Source organism: Artibeus jamaicensis, unplaced genomic scaffold (assembly GCF_021234435.1).
Source record: "Artibeus jamaicensis isolate MK-2021 breed Jamaican fruit bat unplaced genomic scaffold, CSHL_Jam_final scaffold_537, whole genome shotgun sequence".
Lineage (NCBI taxonomy): Eukaryota > Metazoa > Chordata > Mammalia > Chiroptera > Phyllostomidae > Artibeus > Artibeus jamaicensis.
The window spans coordinates 41809894-41829164 of NW_026522047.1; the positions used below are offsets into that span (position 1 = coordinate 41809894).

The 19271-nt window shown below is 51.3% G+C and overlaps 1 protein-coding gene across 3 annotated transcripts; it reads right to left on the reverse strand.

Annotated features, from left to right (window-relative positions):
• Positions 1 to 606: 606 nt before the first annotated feature.
• SIRT6 (sirtuin 6) lies at positions 607 to 10897 on the reverse strand. 3 transcript variants are annotated; one of them, XM_037165277.2, is made up of 8 exons: positions 10793 to 10897; positions 8370 to 8497; positions 6706 to 6888; positions 4656 to 4715; positions 2360 to 2455; positions 2195 to 2275; positions 1574 to 1697; positions 607 to 1488 (listed from the first exon to the last, which is right to left on the reverse strand). In XM_037165277.2, the coding sequence occupies exons 1-8, from the start codon at positions 10856 to 10858 to the stop codon at positions 1147 to 1149; spliced, it is 1080 nt and encodes a 359-aa protein (XP_037021172.1). In that variant the 5' UTR covers positions 10859 to 10897; the 3' UTR covers positions 607 to 1146. The 3 variants fall into 3 exon arrangements, with proteins under 3 accessions (XP_037021172.1, XP_037021174.2, XP_037021175.1); XM_037165279.2 differs by lacking the exon at positions 8370 to 8497 and adding an exon at positions 6464 to 6494 and having other exon boundaries at positions 10793 to 10869; XM_037165280.2 differs by lacking the exon at positions 8370 to 8497 and having other exon boundaries at positions 10793 to 10875.
• Positions 10898 to 19271: the final 8374 nt, after the last annotated feature.

Sequence of the window (19271 nt, forward strand, 5' to 3'; positions counted from 1 at the left end):
AGCCTGGGATGGTGGGATGAGATGGGGGTCCTTGGGCCAGCCTGGAATTGGGGAGTGAGGTCGGGGGTCCTCAGGCATCCAAGATGGAGCAGGGGCCGGCAAGGCGCCGGGAACATCTTCAGCACCATGGAGAGCAGCAGCGGGTGGAGCTGAGGTCCTGATGTCACCAGCACCCCTGGAGGAGCTGGGGAGCTGTTTTCTAGGAGGGATGGGCTGCCCACCCTGTTCATTTTACCCATTAAGAGACCGAGCTACCGGAAGTGAAGGGACCGCCTAAGGTTTCAGCTAGGGAGGGGAGGGGAACCCAGCTGTGCCTGAGCTTTTAACAGGTGCCCAAGGGCTACAATCAGGACCAAAGGACGTGGCCTCTTTCCTCTGGCTCACAGCCTAGTAAGAAGAGCGAGTATTTAAAAACCACGCAAATAGGCACATAATTACAAATTGAAGGCTTACAGAATGCCAGCAGCTGGCACTGCCCTCCTTCACCCCCAAGCCTGGATTGTACGGAAGCCCAGCCTGACGTCCAAGAGGACGAAGGAACCACAAACTCCTTCCCAGGGACTGGGACCTGTCTCTGGTGCAAGGCTGTTTAAACACAGATTCTGATGCAAAAAGTTCTGCTTTTATTGCACTGAAGACTTTTCTGGGAGGCCAGAGGAAGCCAGGCCGGCCCACCTGCCTTCTTCGCGCCCGCAGGCGGCACAACCTCTGTTGTCTGTTTCACCTTGAGGGTTAGCTCCTAAGTGGCAGGTCTGTCTCCCTTCCCTCCTGCGGGGGGCCATGAAGGCAGTTCCAGGGAGGCAGGGGTTGCAGGATGTGAGGGCCCAGGGTGCAGAGTTAATTCCTGTTTGGGCCCCATACTGAGGGATGGTGTAGCCACGCCTCCCCAGAATGTCCTGAGCCAGGCAGGGTGGAGCGGGGGCCTGCGGTGTCAGCTAGAAGTTCCTGGTCTGGCCAGCACTGCTCCTCCCCGGCCCTGCCAGAGGCCCCTAGAGCTAAAGAGCCCCAATGGACAGCAAGTCTGCCGAAGGGCCTGCAGCACAGTTCTCAGCGCTCTGAGGTCTCCTCCCTCAGGGCAGAGGCAAGTAATAAAGTGAAATAGGTAAGAAGAAGAAGAAAAAAGCCCCGCCCTCCCAGCCCCCCTGGTCAGCTGGGAAGCACCTCAGTCTTCACCCTTTTAGGAGTCCTGCGGGGGGCTGGACTGTCCAGCTGCCCCCTTTTGGGGCTCACAGGCCCGGAACCATTGTGCTGAGCCGTGGATTCAGCTGTGGGCTCCTGCTTGGGGCTGGCTGGCGATGGGCCATTTAACTGGGTGGGGGACTCCTCCTTGGGCTCCAGCTTGGGGGCAGGCGGGCGGGGCAGGGGTGTTAGTGCCTTCTCTAGCACGCGTGGGCCATCCCAGGTAGGAATCTCCAGGCCCAGGTACTTCATGAGCCGGGTCATGACCTCGTCCACATAGCCGTGGATGCGCAGGTCGGCCTGGCGGTCCTGTGGAGGCAGAGATGCGTCATCAGGCGGAGGCAGAGGACTCATTTGGGGCAGGGGAAATGTCAGGGATGGGCTCAGCACGTACGTGCTTTGTGGGCTGAAGATTGACAATGACCAGCCGGCCTCCACGGCGCTTGGTGGCGAGGGGCAGGTTCCCACTGGGCCGGATTTGGAGTGAGGTGCCCAGCGTGATGGACAGGTCCGCATTCCTAGGACAGGGAGAAAGGCAGGGTTGGGCTGAGTCTCTAGGCAACTCCTGCCCCACAGTGGGGGGGAGGGGATCTCAAACCCTGTTGCTATTTGCCCAGGTGCACCCCAGGGAGCCAGGCCTCCCTTCTACTGGAACCACCCCCTACCCTGCTGGCAGAGGGGAGCTGCTGAGCTGGGCAGGCCCTTCCACACTTGGACTCCTGGGTTAGAATGCTGGCTGGGTAGTGCTGCACAAAGGAGGCACCTTGCTAATGCCTCAGTTTCCTTGTGAGTATGGTGTCTGCGAAGCCCCTGGCCCAGGGTCAGGTGTGTGAGAGGACTAGTAGCTGCCATTATTACAGGGAAATCAAGGCCCAGAGTGGGTTTCCGCTGCCTCCTCCAGGAAGTCTTTCCTGACTGTACCTCTGAGCTGGAGCCCCCGCCCCATGCTGAAGCTGAGTGTGCTTTTGCCCCTCTCCCTTGTGGGCCCCACCCTGAGTTTATCTGGGGGTCAGACCTGCTGGCGTCATCAGCAAGAGTGAGGTCCCTTTCGGGCAGGGCATCCTCCCAGTCCAGGATGGTGTCTCTCAGCTCCCCCCTGCGATGGTGAGGATTGGGGGATGGTCAGTATGGGGACCTGCCACCTCCCTGGGGCTCCAAGGCATGGACAGGGATCACTCACCTGCAGGCCCGCAGGCCCCTTGCCTTGGCCACTGTGCAGAGCCGGCCAGTGGCTTTGAGGCCCATGCTGCCCACGACAGTGTCCCGGACGTACTGCCTACGTTGGAGGAGGAAGGAGGAATGGTGGGGGCAGGTGAAGGCCACCACCTTCCCACCTTCCGGCCCCACCCAGTGGTTCCTGCTTTGGGGGGTTCTCACTTTCCCAGGCAAGTGGGGACCACATGACTAGAATGTCAGCACAAACACCCACCCAACAAGCTCAGAATGAGGGGCAGGGGGGCCTTCCATGAAACATCTTCACAATGTCAACAGCACGGAAAACAAAGAAAGGTCAGGAACTGTTCTAGACAAAGGAGACTAAAGAGACGAGACAATGAAATGCAGAGTGTGTCCCTGGCTCGGATCTCGGACCAGGAGAAAAACAACAACAGTGGGAGCCTGGGAATATGGACTGCAGACTGAACCGCCACGTGACATCGATTTTAGTAACTGCACTGTGGGGGTGGAAGAGAATGCTGAAACTGGAGGGAGACAAATGTCTGAAGGGTTTGGGGGCAAAGGACAAGTCAGTCTTCCCCTTACTCCTGAACACAGCAAATACTGGAAACACAGGGAGAGAAAGGAAAACAAATTGTGGCAAAAGGTGACACTGGGGAACCTCAGTCGGGGCGAGCACACTGCGGTCCCCTGGATCGCGGTCCCCTGGATCAAATCCAGCCTTCCGGGTATATTTTTGTAAGTAAAGTTTTATTGTCACGTGGTCATCCCCATTCCTTTAAGCGCTGTCTACAGAGGCTTTTTCGCTACCATGGCAGAGCCAGTCTTTGTGACAGAAACAGCCTGGCCCACAGAACTGAAAACATTTGCCACCTGGCTCTTTACAGGAAAGTTTCACTGCCGGTCTAGGTTAAGTGTGAGTTCTTCATATGGTTCTTGTGAGTTTCCCATTGGCTCAAAAATTTTTCAAAATAAACTGGGAGAAAAACATTTTTTAAAAAACAAGTGGGGGACCCCCTTACGCCTTGGTCTCTACGGTTCCACCTGCAGGAGGTGCTGGCAGGACCACGCTACTTGCCCCTGACGTCCCCACGGTCAGCCGTACCTGTGAGGCCGTCTCCCTGCAGGGAGAGATACACCCAAAGCCCACCTGTTCCAGGAGGGACTCTGGTTCAGCCTTCCCAGAGCTGGGTCACAGCTGTCACAGCCTGTCCTGGGCTGGACTGTGTGCTCTGAAAAGGCACACTGGAGTCCTGATCCTGGTACTTTAGAACGTGACTACGTTTGGAAGAGGGGTGTTGCACATGTAAAGAGCTAAGATGAGCCCTGGCTGGTGTAACTCAGTGGATTGGGCACGGGCCTGTGAAGCAAAGGGTCACCGGTTTGATTCCCAGTCAGGGCACATGCCTGGGTTGCGGGCCGGGTTCCCATTGGGGGGCACGTGGGAGGCAACCACACATTGATGTTTCTCTCCCACTCTTTCTCCTTTCCTTCCCCTCTCTCTAAATATAAATAAAAAATTTTTAAAGATTTTATTTATTTATCTGTAGAGGGGAAGGGAAGGAGAGAGGGAGAGAAACATCAATGTATGGTTGCCTTCATGCGTCCCCTGCTGGGAACTGGCCTGCAGGGAACCTGCCTGCAACCCAGTATGTGCCCTGACTGGGATTCGAACCTCGATTGTCTGGTTCGCAGGCCCGAGCTCAATCCACTGAGCTACACCAGCCAGGGCAATAAATATTTTTTTTTTTAAAAAAGAGCTAATATGAGGTCATGCTGGAATAGGGTGGCCCTGATCCAACGTGACTGGAGTCCTCTTCAGAATGGAGACTCTTCAGAATGGAGACAGGAGACATGGAGACACAGAGCAGACAGACATGTGACGGCAGAGGCAGAGGTCGGAGTGAGGCATCTACAGCCAGGGGACCCAGGCAGGTCCGAACCCAGAGGAAGCTGGAAGAGGCTGGAAGGGTCTGCCCCTCCAGATTCTGGAGGAAGCGTGTCCCCGCCAATACCTTGATTTTGGACTTCTAGCTTCCAGAACTGTGGACATAAATTTCTGTTGTTTTAAGCCACTTGGTTTGTGGCTGTTTGTTGTGGCAGCCACAGGAAATGAATGCACCTCCCCAGGAGGAAGACGTGCCGCCCTCGAGGATCAGACCCCAGTCCTACCCCCCACCCTGAGTCTCTCAGTCTCAGATGCAACTCTTTTGCACATCCCAACCTGGGAAGTGACAGAAAACAGGCTGGGGGCCTGGGTTACCACAGCCTGCCTGCTCACACCCTCCCATGACACTCACGTCTTACACTTGACACATTCTTCCACAAACATGTTCCCGTGAAGCTCCGCCAGTTTGTCCCTGCAGGAGAAGAGGTTGGGTGGTACAGTGAGCTCTCCGAATCCTGAGGCTTCAGGTATGAAGACAAGCCCTCCTCCTCCAGGAAGCCTTCCCAAACCCCTCATCCATGGGACCCACTGACTCCCTCTTTCTGGTTCCTCCAGCTGTGCAACCCCGGGAAGGTGGCCCAACCTCTCTGAACCTAATGAATCATTAACCCCCACAGCTGACTTCACCATCACACAAAGGTAGCCCATTCCATTCATAAAAGCTACCTATAAGTGTGGCAGGGCCTCCTGATGGGGCTAGAGGTCTGAAGGACTCAGTTTGCAAAGGAAGAAGTTGAGGAGGTGGGTGGCCCTGGAGCGTGGGCTCTGGAATTAGGAGGTCAACTCCTGGCTCTGCTGCCTCCTGCTATGTGATCTCGGGCAGGTCACTTAACCTGTGTTTCAGTCCCATCTGTGAAATGGGACTGAACTCAACTCGGGATGTTTGAGGGAACAATGATCAGGCCTAGAAGGCTCTTCCCCATGGCTCCCTCTATCACCTCCTTCATGTCCCTGCTCAGGTGTCACAGCCACCTGACCTCCCTGTTAAAAGGTGCAACTCCCCACAGCCCCACTCCCTGCCCAACCCTCTTTTCTTCCGTGGCAATGATCACCGTCTGACATACAGTTTAATCTGCCTACTTATCTTGTTTTCTGCCGGTCTGCTTCCCACTAGGGTACAAGTGAGGAAAGCAGGACTGTCTCTCTGGTGCGCTCTGTCCTACATCTAAAACTGTGTATGGTGTGCAGTAGGCGCTCACTAAGTCGTTGCACGTGGCCCAGTCAGTGAGGAGGGATTGGCGTTTTCCCCACTGCGCACACGGACTGGTGCCACTGTGACGTGAGCAGTGGGTGCTGGGGTGGCCTGGGTGCAGCAGGCAAGGGGGCTGCCGAAAAGCCCATCAGTTAGGAAACTGGAGGCACTGAAATCCCTGAACACACTCCCGGCTCCTCCCCCGAGGGACTCCTTCCATCTCTGGAAAGGAACACACCAGCGGGTGGCTCTGTTCCACTCCCATTCCACCGACACGCCCCAACTCAATTCAGTGGGTGTGTGCGGAACAGACTCCTCTGGATTTGTGTTCCTATAAAAGCCCCGGGCCACAGAAGCCTATTTGCTATGCAATGAGAAAATGTGTGCTTTCTTTTCTAGAACCATCCATACAGGCCCTGAGGGCTAGGTGTGCAGTCATTCATCTAGTGAATTACTCTGATTGGAGAGATAACAAGATGCCCACTAGTTACGGCCTGGAATAGGGCCTGAGAGTCACCAAGCCAGGGAGGCTGGGGTCTTGCTTTCTGAGGTGTGTCCATGTCTGGGTGGATGAAGGTTTTAGTGATATCTCTAGGTCAGAAAAGTTGCCGGACTCCTGGAGAAACTTTGTGCCAAAGGGCTGGAGTATGGGCCCATCTGAGAAGAGCAGGGGGCAGCTGCCTCACTCTCCTCCAGAAGCAGAGACCAGTGCTTTTCCTCATCCCCTGCCCATGCAGGGTCTGGCTACTTGTGTGAACAGCTGACTGGGGTGGGCCCTTGTCGTCCTCAAGGGCAGGACTGTGGGAAACGGGTGAGGAGGGGACGCACTTGGTGTTAAGGAACCAGTCTTCCTGCCCCAGTCCCGTGTGTACATTCAGTATGAAAGTTTTAAGGAGGAGTATTAAAATGCAACTGCAGATACTAGACCCTGACCACCCTCCTCCCCACTCCCAATTTCTTCTCCTCACCTCAAGGGAGATTCTGCAGCTGCCCTGGGACCTGGAAAAGAGGACCCCAGTTCTTGAGATATGCCCAGGAGACCCCGACAATGACAGCTCTGCTTTGCAAAATCCTATTAAGTGTCAGGAGCTCTTCCCCTGTGGCCTTGCTGTATCGCCACATCAACCTCCATTTTACAAATAAGGAAACTGAGGCCCAGAGAGAGGGACAGCCTGCCCAGGGCTAAGCGGGGCTGGCAGCTGGGTGTTACCTAGGGAAGCCAGAGCGCACATGCAGCCCGTCCACGTTCTGGCTGACGAGGAACTGGAGAAGGCCCACACGTTCCAGCTGCACCAGTGCCATGTGGGTCTGTGTAGGCCGTGCACTCTCGAAGGTGGTGTCGAACTTGGGAGCCAGGCCCTGCTCCTCCATCGTCCAGACACCATGGGGGCCCCTAAAGATGGCATGTGGGGAGAGATGCAGAGAGACAGAGAGAATTCGGCGATCAGGGAAAGAGGGAGACATAAAAAGAAACAGAGAGTTGGAGACAGAGAGACAGAGAAAGACAGGGAGAGTGAGACAGACAAAGGGGGAAAGAGGGGAGAGAGATTGATTGAGGGATGGAAGGAAGGAGAGAGAAGAGTGCACACCAAGACGAAAAGTTAATTATTCCATTTGACCAACACTTACTGCTGTCTGGCCCTATGCTGGGTGATGGTGGGGCCCTAGAGGAACAAGGCCTTGCCCTTGAGGAGTCCTTGATCTTGTAGGGCAGACACAGGTGAACACAGACCCTTCAGCCCTATGTCCTATGGGCTAGGATGGCCCAGTGGAGGTGGTGAGGGCTGTGTGTGGGAAGTATGGAAAGGCTTCCTGGAGGAGACTGGGCCATCTCTTGAACTGTGAGAGGAAGGGCAGTTCAGGCAGAAGGGGCAAGCAAAGGCCCGGGGTACTGGCCACAGCCTGTGAGTTTGGAGAAATGCAAATGGTCTGAGGGTTACAGTGGGAGTCGGAGGGGCTGGGTCTGGAAGGGCTGGGAGATTCATGCCTTAGAATTCTAACATTCCTCTAAGGAACCCACTCTTCTGCTGCTGGACCCAAGAGGCCCTGGAAAGACACTGTAAGTGCAATAGGCCTGCCCTTTGTGATAGGGTTGCAAACTCAGCACCTACAGGAGTCACTTGGGGGCCACTAGTTGAAGAACTCTGGCCCTGGCTGGTGTGGCTCAGTGGACTGGGCACAGGCCTGTGAAGCAAAGGGTCACAAGTTTGATTCCCAGTCAGCAAACATGCCTGGGTTGTGGGCCAGGTCCCTAGTAGGGGAAATATGAGAGGCAACCACACATTGATGTTTCTCTCCCATTCTTTCTCCTTCCCTTCTCCATTGTCTAAAAATAAATAAATAAAATATTTAAAAAAAAGAACTCTGCTTTTCAGCTACAAGATTGTTATCATACAGGCTGCCTGAAGCAGAGGGTGGTTTAGACATTATTTGGTTTAAAACCCACATTCTCGGGTGAGGAGACTCAGACCAGGTCTGACAGAAAAATATCTGCAAGTGAGCGTAGAGCTAACTGATTCTTCCCATCTTCTGGGGTAACAGTGCCACAATATTTAGCTATGCCCAGTGAGCCTAGATGAAAGACTACATTTCCCAGCATTCACTGTAGCTAGGCATGGTCAGGTGATCAAGTTTTGGCCAATGGGGTGAGTGAAATGTTGGTTGTGACTTAAAGATACAAGTCCAAAGAGGAGGGATCTTTCCCATTCCACATGCTGAAGGGGTGGAAAGATCACTCAGAATGCTCAGAACTGCTCAGAACGCAGTGAGTGGCAAGGCAACTGGATGGGTTCTAATGCCTGGGCCTCTGCAGCTCATAGGGAAGTCCTGGGTAGCTCACTGGTCCTGCCTCGACTTCCCTCCACACCCACAGACCTGAAGTCAGGGATGCCTGAGGCCGTGCTGATGCCAGCGCCTGTGTGGAAAACCACACTGGAGGACTGCCAAAGCAGCTTTGCCAGCTCCCACACCTTCCGTTCCAACTCCTCAGGGGGGTCGAAGATCTGTTGTGTGAGAGCACAAGGGGAGTGGTCAAAATGTGTCCCACAGAAGCAAGGCCACTAGCCACAGACTGAACTGCCCCACCTTGTCTAGGGGAGAAGAGTGAATCTGAAAAGGCAGTTTGTCATCACGCCCCTCCTCTGCTCACAGCCCTCCTCCCACCTTCCTCAGTGTAAAAGCCCCAGTCCTCCCCACTCTCTGTGGCCTACTGCCCAAAATGCTCTTTTCCTAGACTCCCTCTCTCACTTCCTTTAGGTCCTGGCTCACAAGACACTTCATTTGTACACTCAGGTTCATAGCAGCATTATTTACATCAATGTGTGGTTGCCTCTTGTACGCCCCCTACTGGGGACCTGGCCTACAACCCAGGCATGTGCCCTGACTGGGAATTAAAACAGTGACCCCTTGCTTTATAGGCTGATACTTAATCCACTGAGCCACACCAGCCAGGGCTATTTACAATAGCTAAAACATGAAAGCAACCCAAGTATCCACCAAAGAATGAATGGATAAACTCAATGTCCACCCAGAAAATAGATTTTATTCAGCCTTAATAAGAAAAGAAATTCTGACACATGCTACAATGTGGATGAACTTTGAGGACATTGTTGAATGAAATAAACCAGACACAAAAGGGCAGATACTGTGTGACTCCACTTTACGAGGTCCCTAGAGGAGAGTCAGATCCATAGAGACAGGAAGTAGATGGTGGGTGCCAGGGGCTGGGGGAGGGGAAGTTAAGAGTTTAATGAGGGCAGAGTTTCAGCTTGGGAAGATGAGGAAGTTCTGGAGGTGTATGGTGGGGATGGTTGTGCAACATAAATATACTTAATGCCACTGAATATACACCTAAAAATTATGTGCACAGCCCTGGTTTGTGGGCCAGGTCCCTGACTGGGGGTGGGCCAAAGGCAACCACACACTGATGTTTCTCTCACTTACTTTCTCCCTGCCTTCCCCACTCTCTAAAAATAAATAAATAAATAAATATATTTAAAAAAATTACATGTACATTAAGATGACACAGCGTATGAAAGGTGTACTTTATGACAATAGAAAACACCAAAAAAAGCCGTCTCGGGGGTGCCTCCCTGATATCAATGTAGCCCTCAGCTCTACTTTTCTCCTTAGTACTTTCCTCCTTAGTTCCCATCTCGCTTCTTGTATTTATTTGCTGGTTCTCTCTTTCTCCACTGGAACGAGGGGGTTTTGTCTGTCTTGTTACCTGCTGTGGTCCCAGGACCTAGAAAGTGCCTGGTGCACAGCAGGTGCTCAATAAATATCTGAGGGCTAAAGCCATAGGAGCAGGAGAGGAGCAGGGCCTCTGGAGGGATTCATACCACCTGACTCCATAAGTGCCTTGACTCAGAATGAACGGACGAGCTTTTATGGAATAAAGGCAACCTTCCCAAATTTACAAAAGGGAAGACTTCTCTCCAGAATGGAAGTGACAAGCCCGAAGTCTCAGTGAATGGAGAGAAAGCTCTCCTTTCTGACACATAACAACCGTATTTTGCCACGTATAATGAGCCCTTTCTGCCCAGATTTTTTAGGGGAAAATAAGGATGTGCATTATGTATGGGTAGTACCTGAAATACCTTGTATCTCTTCTTGTGTTTTGTAACTACTTGTTACATAAAATTTCTTGTACCTTAACATGCTCAAAATACTAAAATTTTATACTACAAAAAACAAGAATCTAAATATAAACAAACAAACAAACAAATAAATAAATAAATTGATTAAAATGAAAACAAAATACTTTCCCCCCCCTGAAAGTTTGGACCAAATCGCGGATGCGCATTATACACAGCAAAATACGGTACATCCAGTACATCCATCCTTGGAGCTGTTCCTGCCCAACTCCAAACCTTTCTCCATCATCAGCAGGATAAAGTGTCAACCTCCCAGGCTGTCATTTGGGGCCCGTTCTGGCCTAACTCGAGAAACTTCTCCGTCTTAATCTGTTCTCCAACCGTGTTTATTTCTACCTCCCTGACTTTGCCCCTGCAGTGCCTTCCGCCTAAAACTACATCCTTCGCTCCCGCATCAGAACTTCAGTGCTTCGCCGACGCGGGCCCTTCCTTTCGTGTCAGCCCCCTCCAACTTGAGGCTGGACTTGCTCACAGCCAAGTGCGCGCTAGGGGCGTCACTTCCCACCCCCTCCTCACTGGGAAGTCCCTCCCATTGTCTAGCCTGGATGCCTCCTAAAAGTCCCACAATGCCCCGCTGCCGTCCGGCCCTGACTGGACCGCTTCCCTGAGAGGCGCAGCCTTAGGGACGCTGGCCGCACTCACCTCTGGGAGGCCGCACTTGCCCTTGTCCGCGTACGGCGACAGCCCCGCCGCGTAATTCACCGACATTCTTGCCGCTCCACCGGGGACAATAAAGTTTCCCTTGTTGAGGCCATTTCCGCCGGAAATGGGGTGGGACACGTTAGAAGGACGAGCTGCCAGGCCACTTCCCCCAAGGCGCATGCGCCTGTCACTGACGCCACAGGCGCCATTTTAACTGCTGGTGAAAGAAGCCGGCCTATTTCTAAACGCTCGTGTGGGTCGGGAAAGGGGCTGTGACCCGGCGGGAAGTTAAAGAACACATGAGAGTTCTCCAGTCACTTCTAAAACGAAGGACACAACCATTTCCCCTTTTTATAAATTAGTAAACTTATGCTCCTTTTTCACCCCCAACCCCCTTGAGGACAGAGTAGGAGAGAAGGAACCCAGGACTCTGGCTTCTAGTCTAACGTTCTTTCCGTTGCACATTTCAGAAGTTTATAAAGTTACAAGTGAAGGGTACCTGTGGCGGGGAGCAACTTGAGGCCTCGCTAGAGAGGGTCTTTGAAGCCACTGTAAGTAATCTGAATATTATTCAGGTGGATGATGATCTCCACTCAGCAGGGCAAGTCCAGACTGCAGCAAGAGGATAGAGAAACTGCTCAGGGCCATTGGGGCTGGTGGCCTTTGGGACTCATTTAAGAAACAGGAGTTGAGCACCGACTTCGTCAGTGCTTAGGAAACACTGAAGAACAAAGGTAGCACTTTGTGGCTGATGATGGACACAAGCCGGTGACTGGGCAATGGTGAGTTAGTGAGGCTGAGGTGCAATGAGGGCACCTGGCGATGAGGAAACTCAGATGAGGCACCTGACACAGCCTGGAGGCACCCAGAAAGGCTTCCTGGAGGAGAGGATGATGTAGCAAAGATCCGAAGAGTGAGTAGAAGTGAGAGGGAGAGTGAGCGACTTGGGGGTGATACAGGGTACAGAAAGACTGCTCTTGGCAGAGGGAATAGCAAGTGCAAAGGCTGGGAGGAGAAGAGAGTGGCTCATTCCAGAAACGGAAGTTGGTCCAGCGATGATAGGGGAAAAGTTGGTGTCTTCCCACTAGATCCCGTTGGCCAACAGGCAGCCCCGCTGCCAATCTGCCTCCTCCTTCAGCTCATCCCCGATCCCCCTGGGGCTGCTGCCCGCCCGCCCGCTCAGAGCTGATCAGGTGTCAGAGCTGAGTGTACGGAGTTGCTGGTACGAGCTGGCGGCCCAGCTGGAAGTGGGTAACCGGAGCCAGCAGTGAACACAGTGGCCTGGTGCTGGAGTCACTGGAGCTACAGGAGGTAGGAGAGGCAGAAGAGAAGGGAGGCCTGGGATGGGGGCTCCTTTTAGGACCTTGGGCTCCTTGCCCCTGAGCCCTGGCATGTGGGAGAAAGGAGGGGCTGGTATATATTCCAGCCACACTGAGGGGCTACCCAAGCACCCTGACCAACACATATTCATGCATGCACTTCTCAGCCTTGGTCTTGTCTAGGGTATGTACCCTCTTTTCTTGCTGCTTAATAACCTGCCTGACCTTCGGGCCCTGCTTATATATCATCACCTCTTCGGGAAGCAGCTCCCTAGATGAGGGCGCTTCCCCTGCCGCAAGCCCACATATTCCCACCTGGTCAACAACCTGTGGAATCCTCTCTTGGGTCTCTTATTACACTCTTCTCTGGGTGTGATTGAATTCTTTAGACAGGAGCAAAGAAAAAGGATGAAGTGGGTGGTGAGTGAAGAGGTACATTGAGTGAATGGGGTAGATTGGAGGGATGAGTGAACTGATGGGCAGTTGATGGAGGGGTGGGTAGATGAAAGAGTGAATGGGTGGATTGGCAGGTAGGTGGATAGTTGAATAGAAAATTAGTAAGTCAGTGAAAGGTGGATGAGGATGGATGGATGAGTAGATGGGTGGGTGTTGGATGTGTGTGTGAGTGCATAGCTGGGTGAATGGGTGGATGGATGGACAGGCGGATGGTAGATGGTGGTTGCATGGTGAATGAAGCATGGTTGAAGGGTGCATGAAGGACCAAAAAAAGAGTTGGGCAGTTGAGTTGGTGCGTGGATGTATAAGTACTAGAATAGGAAGATGGGTGCACAGGTGAGTGGGTAGGTAGAAGGAAGGATGTCTTAGAGAATCATGGGCAGGTCGACAGGTGAAGGGGCAGGTGAAAGACACACCTTCACAGAAATTCTGCTCAGACATAGGAAGGAATCCTGAGCCACACATCTAGCAAAACATTCCCTCCAAGAGACCCCTGCCTGACCTGCCTGTTCCTACACATGCATGGAACATGGAACAGGCAAAGGTGCACAGACAGGCATGCACACACACACCTTGTGCACGTGTGTGCAAACGTGTGCATATAACCGTGGCCCCAGACTCCACCCACCTTGAATGACTTTCCTCCATGCTCTCACCCAGAAGCTAGGCTGGTATAAGGGGACTTAGCTGCAAGGATGCTCTGACTTTTCAAGAAACATGCCTCTATGCTGAGAGTCTCAAAGAGCCCTTTACTGTTCAAGATGATAGAACCAGCCCAGGCACTTTGAGCTTGTGAAGCCATGGCTGGGGAAGAAAGGACCCAGCTAGGGCTGGGGAAACCCAGTTTGGTGAGTTAGAGCTTTGCCTATTGGTGAAAGGCAAAGCAGATAGATTAAAAACATGAGATTTTGAAATGGGGGTGTGAAGAATGACTAGGAGTTCATCAGGGAAGGAAAAATAAAGGTATTTGGGGGAGAAATAACTGCACAGTTAAAAGATTGGAGACCAGAACAAGCTTGATCTGCTTGGTGAAGTGCATTTTTGAGCACCTACTCTTTGCTGACCCTGTGCTATGGACCCCACTGAAAACTTACCATGGGTTGGCAAAAGGGGATTATCCTCCTCACTTTAAGGATGAAAGATGTGAAACTCAGAGAGGGCAAGTGACCTGCTGAAGGACACACAGCAGTGAGGAGATGGGGCGTGTTTGTGTCCTGCTCCAGGGGCCAGGATGGCCCAGGGAGGAGGAAGCAGTCCTTTGGAGGAGGGGAAGGCTGCTGCCCCTCCTGCTCACCAGGACTGATGTCCTTCACCCCTTGGCCTTTCCCAGGTGGCCTGGGTTGAGGAGAAACATTGGATATTGGCCATGAAAACTCTCCGGGCTCGATTTAAGAAGTCAGAGGTGAGTCTGAGGCCATTGAGATTTCTGCTGTCCCTCAACCTCAGGTTTCTGTCCCCCAGAGCCTTGCTGGTTCACTGGGCCCTTGCGTCTTTATCCCCTACCCATCAGACTCTTTCAGCAGCTTCCACGTGACCAGAGTCCTCTCTGTTCAAAACTCTTCCATAGTTCCTCACCTCCCACAGGTTCAAGTGTACCCCTTTATCCTCTGGCCACTGCCCCTTCCTTTCCTCTCTGCTACACCTTGCTGACCCGATGTCCCCACTGTTTCCTGCTCAAGCTTTCCAGCCACTGTACCTCTGCCCAGGCTGCTCCTCCACCTGGACTGCCATCTCCCCAAACTGGTGCCTACCAAACCCTCCTCATCCCTCCCAAGTTGGCTCCTTCCTGCAGATCTCTGTTCTCCCCAGTTACAGCAGCCACTTGCTGTTCTGAGGGCTCACTTTCTTGGAGACTGATTTTTGTTGTTTTTTTTAAAATAGGCAAAGGGGCAATTTCACATTCAAGGAGTTTAACTGATTTAAAAATACAATTCAGCTGTCTTTACTGTTATATATTAGCTGCTTTTCCAAGTCATGTTTAATTTTCAATACTTTATGTGATAAAGTTGCCAACTACCCTTGGGAAACTTTAAAAACATTTTTTTCTTTATTTATTTTAGAGAGGGGAAGGGAGGGAGAAAGAGAGAGAGAAAGCTTGATGTGCAAGAGATATGTCGATCAGTTGCCTCTCCCGTGTCCCCAGGTAAGGACCGGGCTCACATCCCAGGCATGTGCCCTGACTGGGAATTGAACTGGCAACGTTTTGGTTCACAGGCCTACACCCAACCCACTGAGCCACACCAGCCAGGGTGGGGAAATTTTTTTAATTGAATTTATTGGGGTGACATTGGTTAATAAAATTACATAAATTTCATGTGTACAAGTCTATAATATATCATCTGCATATTGTGTTGTATTCACCAGGATCTCTTGCTTTTGACTATTTATTCAGCAAACATTTGCATCCGACACTGTTTTGGCACAGAACAAACAGCAATGAATAGGCAGACAAAAATCTCTGCCCTCAGGACCTGACATTTGGGTGGGGGAGATGGATACTAAACAAGATAAATGAGTTGAAAGGCATATTTCATGCTATCAAAACAAAGAAATCAAGGAAGGTGAATTGGAGTGTCTGGGGAAATAGTTGCAATTTTTAAATTTTTTTCTTTATTTATTTTTAGAAGGGAAGGGAAGGAGAGAGGGAGAGAAATATCAATGTGTGGTTGCCTCTCATGCATCCCCTGCTGGGAACTGGCCTGCAACCCAGGCATGTGCCCTGACTGGGAATCGAACCACAGTCCTCTGGTTCATAGGCCCGTGCTCAATCCACTGAGCTACATCAGCCAGGGCAATACTTGCAATTTTAAAGTGAGTCGTCAGCAAGAGCCTTGTTAAAAAGCTGACATTAAAGCACAGATCAGAAGGGAAAGAGGGAGGGACTTCTGTATTTACTTGGAAAAACTGTGTTTTAGGTGAAGGGAATGGCCAGTGCAAAGGCCCTGAGGTGGGATTGAGCTGGCTTCCCTTGCAGCTATATTTTGGACTGGGTACCCTCAGAGGGAAATGCTTCTTCTTCTGTCACCTCCATTCCCTCCTGCCCCCACCCCAGTCACTGCCAATGTGGAGGCCAGGCCAGGGCACAGATTAAGAGACCTAAGTGAGCATTTGCATGGAGAGTCACAATGCCCCTTTGTACTGGCCTCAGTCAGGCTTGACTTCCCACTTACAGCACGAAGAAACCAAGGTCCAGAAAGGTTAACTCACCTCCTCTGGTCAGAAAGCACACAAAGCAAAGTGGCAGCATGAGGTTCAAACATGCCTGACTTCAGAGCCCTTAGTCTTTCTACCCCATGATAGGGCTTCCCATTAGCAGTCATAGCCCAGAGCAATCAGAGAGGCTGCCTGGAGGAGGCAGCTCTGGAGAGGAACCTCAAAGCACAGGGAAGATTTAGATAAGTGAAGTCACATAGGAGTGTGGGCAAAGGTTCGGAGGGTAGACTGGGCCTGGTTGATTTGGGGACATATGGGATTATCAGCAGGTTCTTTTGGCCTGAGCAAAGGTAGGGAGGGACAGCCAAGGGCAGAGAGGGCCCAGCTGGAGGAGCCCTTGAGTGAGAGCCAGAAAAGGGGCCAGGGCCACAAGCCTGGTTTTAAAGTGAGGTGGCTCTGGGTTTCAATCCTGTCCCTGACGAGCTGTGTGACTTTGGACCTGTTGCCGCCCGTTCTGTGGTCTCCCTCAGTTTTTCAACTTATTTTATTTTACTTATTCTTGTAATGTACTGACTCCAACATTCCTTTTCAGTCTTAAATTTATTTTAATTTTATATTAAATTTTTAATTGAATATCATTGAATTCATTTTTATTTCATTTATTTTCGTTTTACTTATTTATGTTCAAATACTATAAATAGCTTACCATGTGCTTTGCAAATGTTAGTACATTAAATTCTCTTAATGAAGTAGTAGCTTTTATTATCCCCACTTTATAGATGAGGAATGGAGGCCTAGAGAGGTTAAGAAATTTGCCTAAGGTCACATAGCTTGAAATTGAGACACCAGACTTCCTCATGATTTGGGCTTTTTTTGCGGGGGCGGGGGTGGGCAGGGGGCTAGTGCATTGATTGAAGATAGAGAAAGAGCCTTGGCTGGTGTGGCTCAGTGGCTTGAGTGCTGGACTGTGAAGCAAAGGGTCTGTTGGTTTGAATCCCATCAGGGCACAGGCCTGGGTTGTGGACCAGGTCCCCAGCTGGGGACACGCAAGAGGCAACCACACATTGATGTTTCTCTCCCTCTCTTTTTTCCTCCCTTCCCCTCTCTCTTAAAATAAATAAATAAAACCTTTAAAAAAGAGAGAGAGAAGGAGAACAGAGAGAGAACTAGAAAGGAGTTAATGACTCACTGACCTCCTACAAAACAGGACACGAGCTCAGCTCCATGCCCTGTGGGATGACCCTGAACTTATTCTTACAGTTTGGGATCAGTTCCTAACTTAGATTTTTCACATTAGTCCCCCAAAATTTCTGAAGTTGTAGCCAGTGGTAAGCCAAACAAATAACTTTAATTTCAAAAGCAGAATTATACTGAAATCAAATTTTTCAAAAAGTTTTCTGCCACTAAAAAAAACCCAAAAAACAAAACAACAACTCCCAATTCCGGGCAGGGGTGTTTTTTGATAGGTGTGTGGCACAAAGTCAAGGGGGAGGGAGAAGGAGGGACTGGCGGGTGTTAAAATGTCAAACTGAGTGTGAGGGTCTCTGGAGGTATCTGGGGGGCGGGGGATAGTGTTTACTCATAACAGGGAGGAGCCTGGGTTGGGCTGGGTGCACTGCAGTAGTAGCTGGGAGGCCTAAGGGAGGAAGGAGGGGAGAAGCTAGTCCTGCATCCCTCCCTCCCCGGCAACACACACATCCGGCATGGCATCTGCCGTCTCTCCCTCCACCTGCCCGGCTCCAGTTTCTCAGCAGACAGCAGGAGTCAGGTTCAGCCTTTGTTCAGCTCCCCAAGGGAAGAAAGCAAACACCCATGACTGCAGAAGTCCCACCTCATGTCTCAGCGGACCTTTTATTCCCCTCTTCTCAGCACACGGTCTGGCCCTCACACCCTTGCTCCAGTCCTCTTCTGCTGCCTGCGGGCCCTCCCGGTCCATTGTGCTTCTCTAAAACCAGCCTCTTCTTCAAGGCCCCAGCAGACAGCAGTACTTGCTCTGGGCCTTAGTGTTTCCATCCAGCAAATAGGAGTTAACTGGTCTTCTACTGGCCTGCTGCCCTTATTTCAGCTTTTAGAAAAATCCCACAAGAAAAAGATTGGGGTTTTAGAGATTCATAGAGTCCCAGTGCCTCAATGATTCCGGGAAAACCTCTTTCTTTCTCTCATATTTACTCACCAGAGTCACCATTTCTTTAATTCATTCAACAAACACTTATTACCTACTGTGTGCCAGGCGCTGTTTAGGTGTTTGTTTGGTTTAATACTCTGCTCTTACCATCTTGAAATTCCTGATAGCTTTTTAACAAGAGGCCCCGCATTTTCGTTTTGCACTGGGTTCTGCAAACTCTATCCCCAGCACCTGCTAGGGATGCAGCAGTGACCGTGATAGACCAGAGTCCCTGCCCTGTGCAAATGACATTCTAGGGGAGAGACCAAGAAGAAACAGAATGAAAAAAAAAAAGAAACAATGTTTCGGAATGTACACAGTATGATGGCAGATGGTGCTAAGAGCAGTGGAGGAGAAATAAACCCTACTAAGCGGCTAGAGAGTGACAAGAGTGGTGAGAGCAGGCTCTCTGAAGGGGCGTCTTCGGGGCAGACGGTAGCGAAGGACAGTGCCCGAGGGTTGGTACTCAGGTGGAGAGAACAGCAAGAGCAAAACCTGGAGGTTGGACCAAGCTGTTTGCGGACCCAAAGGGAGGCCACTGCATCAGGATGGATTGGACCAGGGGAAATAACGTAGGGGAGATGAGCTCAGGGAGTTGACAAGGGCGGGTGTTTAGAGTAGGGGTGGGCACATTTTTCCTGTTAAGGGCCAGACAATAAATATTTTTGGCTTCTTTGACCCTCCAGCCTCAATTCTGCCATTGCAACTTGGGAGCAGTTATAGGCCATCTTTATGGGTCGGCGTAGCTCTGTTCCAATAAAACTTTATGGCCTGGCTGGTGTAGCTCAGTGGATTGAGCGCGGGCCTGCGAACCAGACAATCGCGGTTCGATTCCCAGTTAGGGCACATACCTGGGTTGCAGACCAGTTCCCTGCAGGCCAGTTCCCAGCAGGGGATGCACAAAAGGCAACCATACATTGATGTTTCTCTCCCTCTCTCCTTCCCTTCCCCTCTAAAGATAAATAAATAAAAAATATTAAAAAAAAAACTTTATGGACACCAAAATGTGAATTTCGTGTGATTTTCACACATCACTAAATTATTCTTTTGAGTTCTGCTCCCTTAGTTAAAAACGTAAAATCCATTCTGAGTTCTCGAACCTGACAAACCAGGCAAGGGTGGGATTTAGTTAAGGATCAGTTTGCAGATTCCCTGCCTTAGAACTTCCAGGGCCATGTGCGCCGTCTGCATTTGATGCAGAGTGAGGTTGCTGAAGACTTTGGTGCGGGGGCGGGGTGGGGGGTGGGGAGTATCTGATGCAGGCTTTAGGAAGCTGAAAGACAAAGGACAAAGGGGACCAGGACAAAGGCTGAGAGACCAGGGAGCGGGCATCCCCAGCTTGGTGATGGGGCTGGACCACAAGCGAGAAGGGTTGGACCTGCGGTAG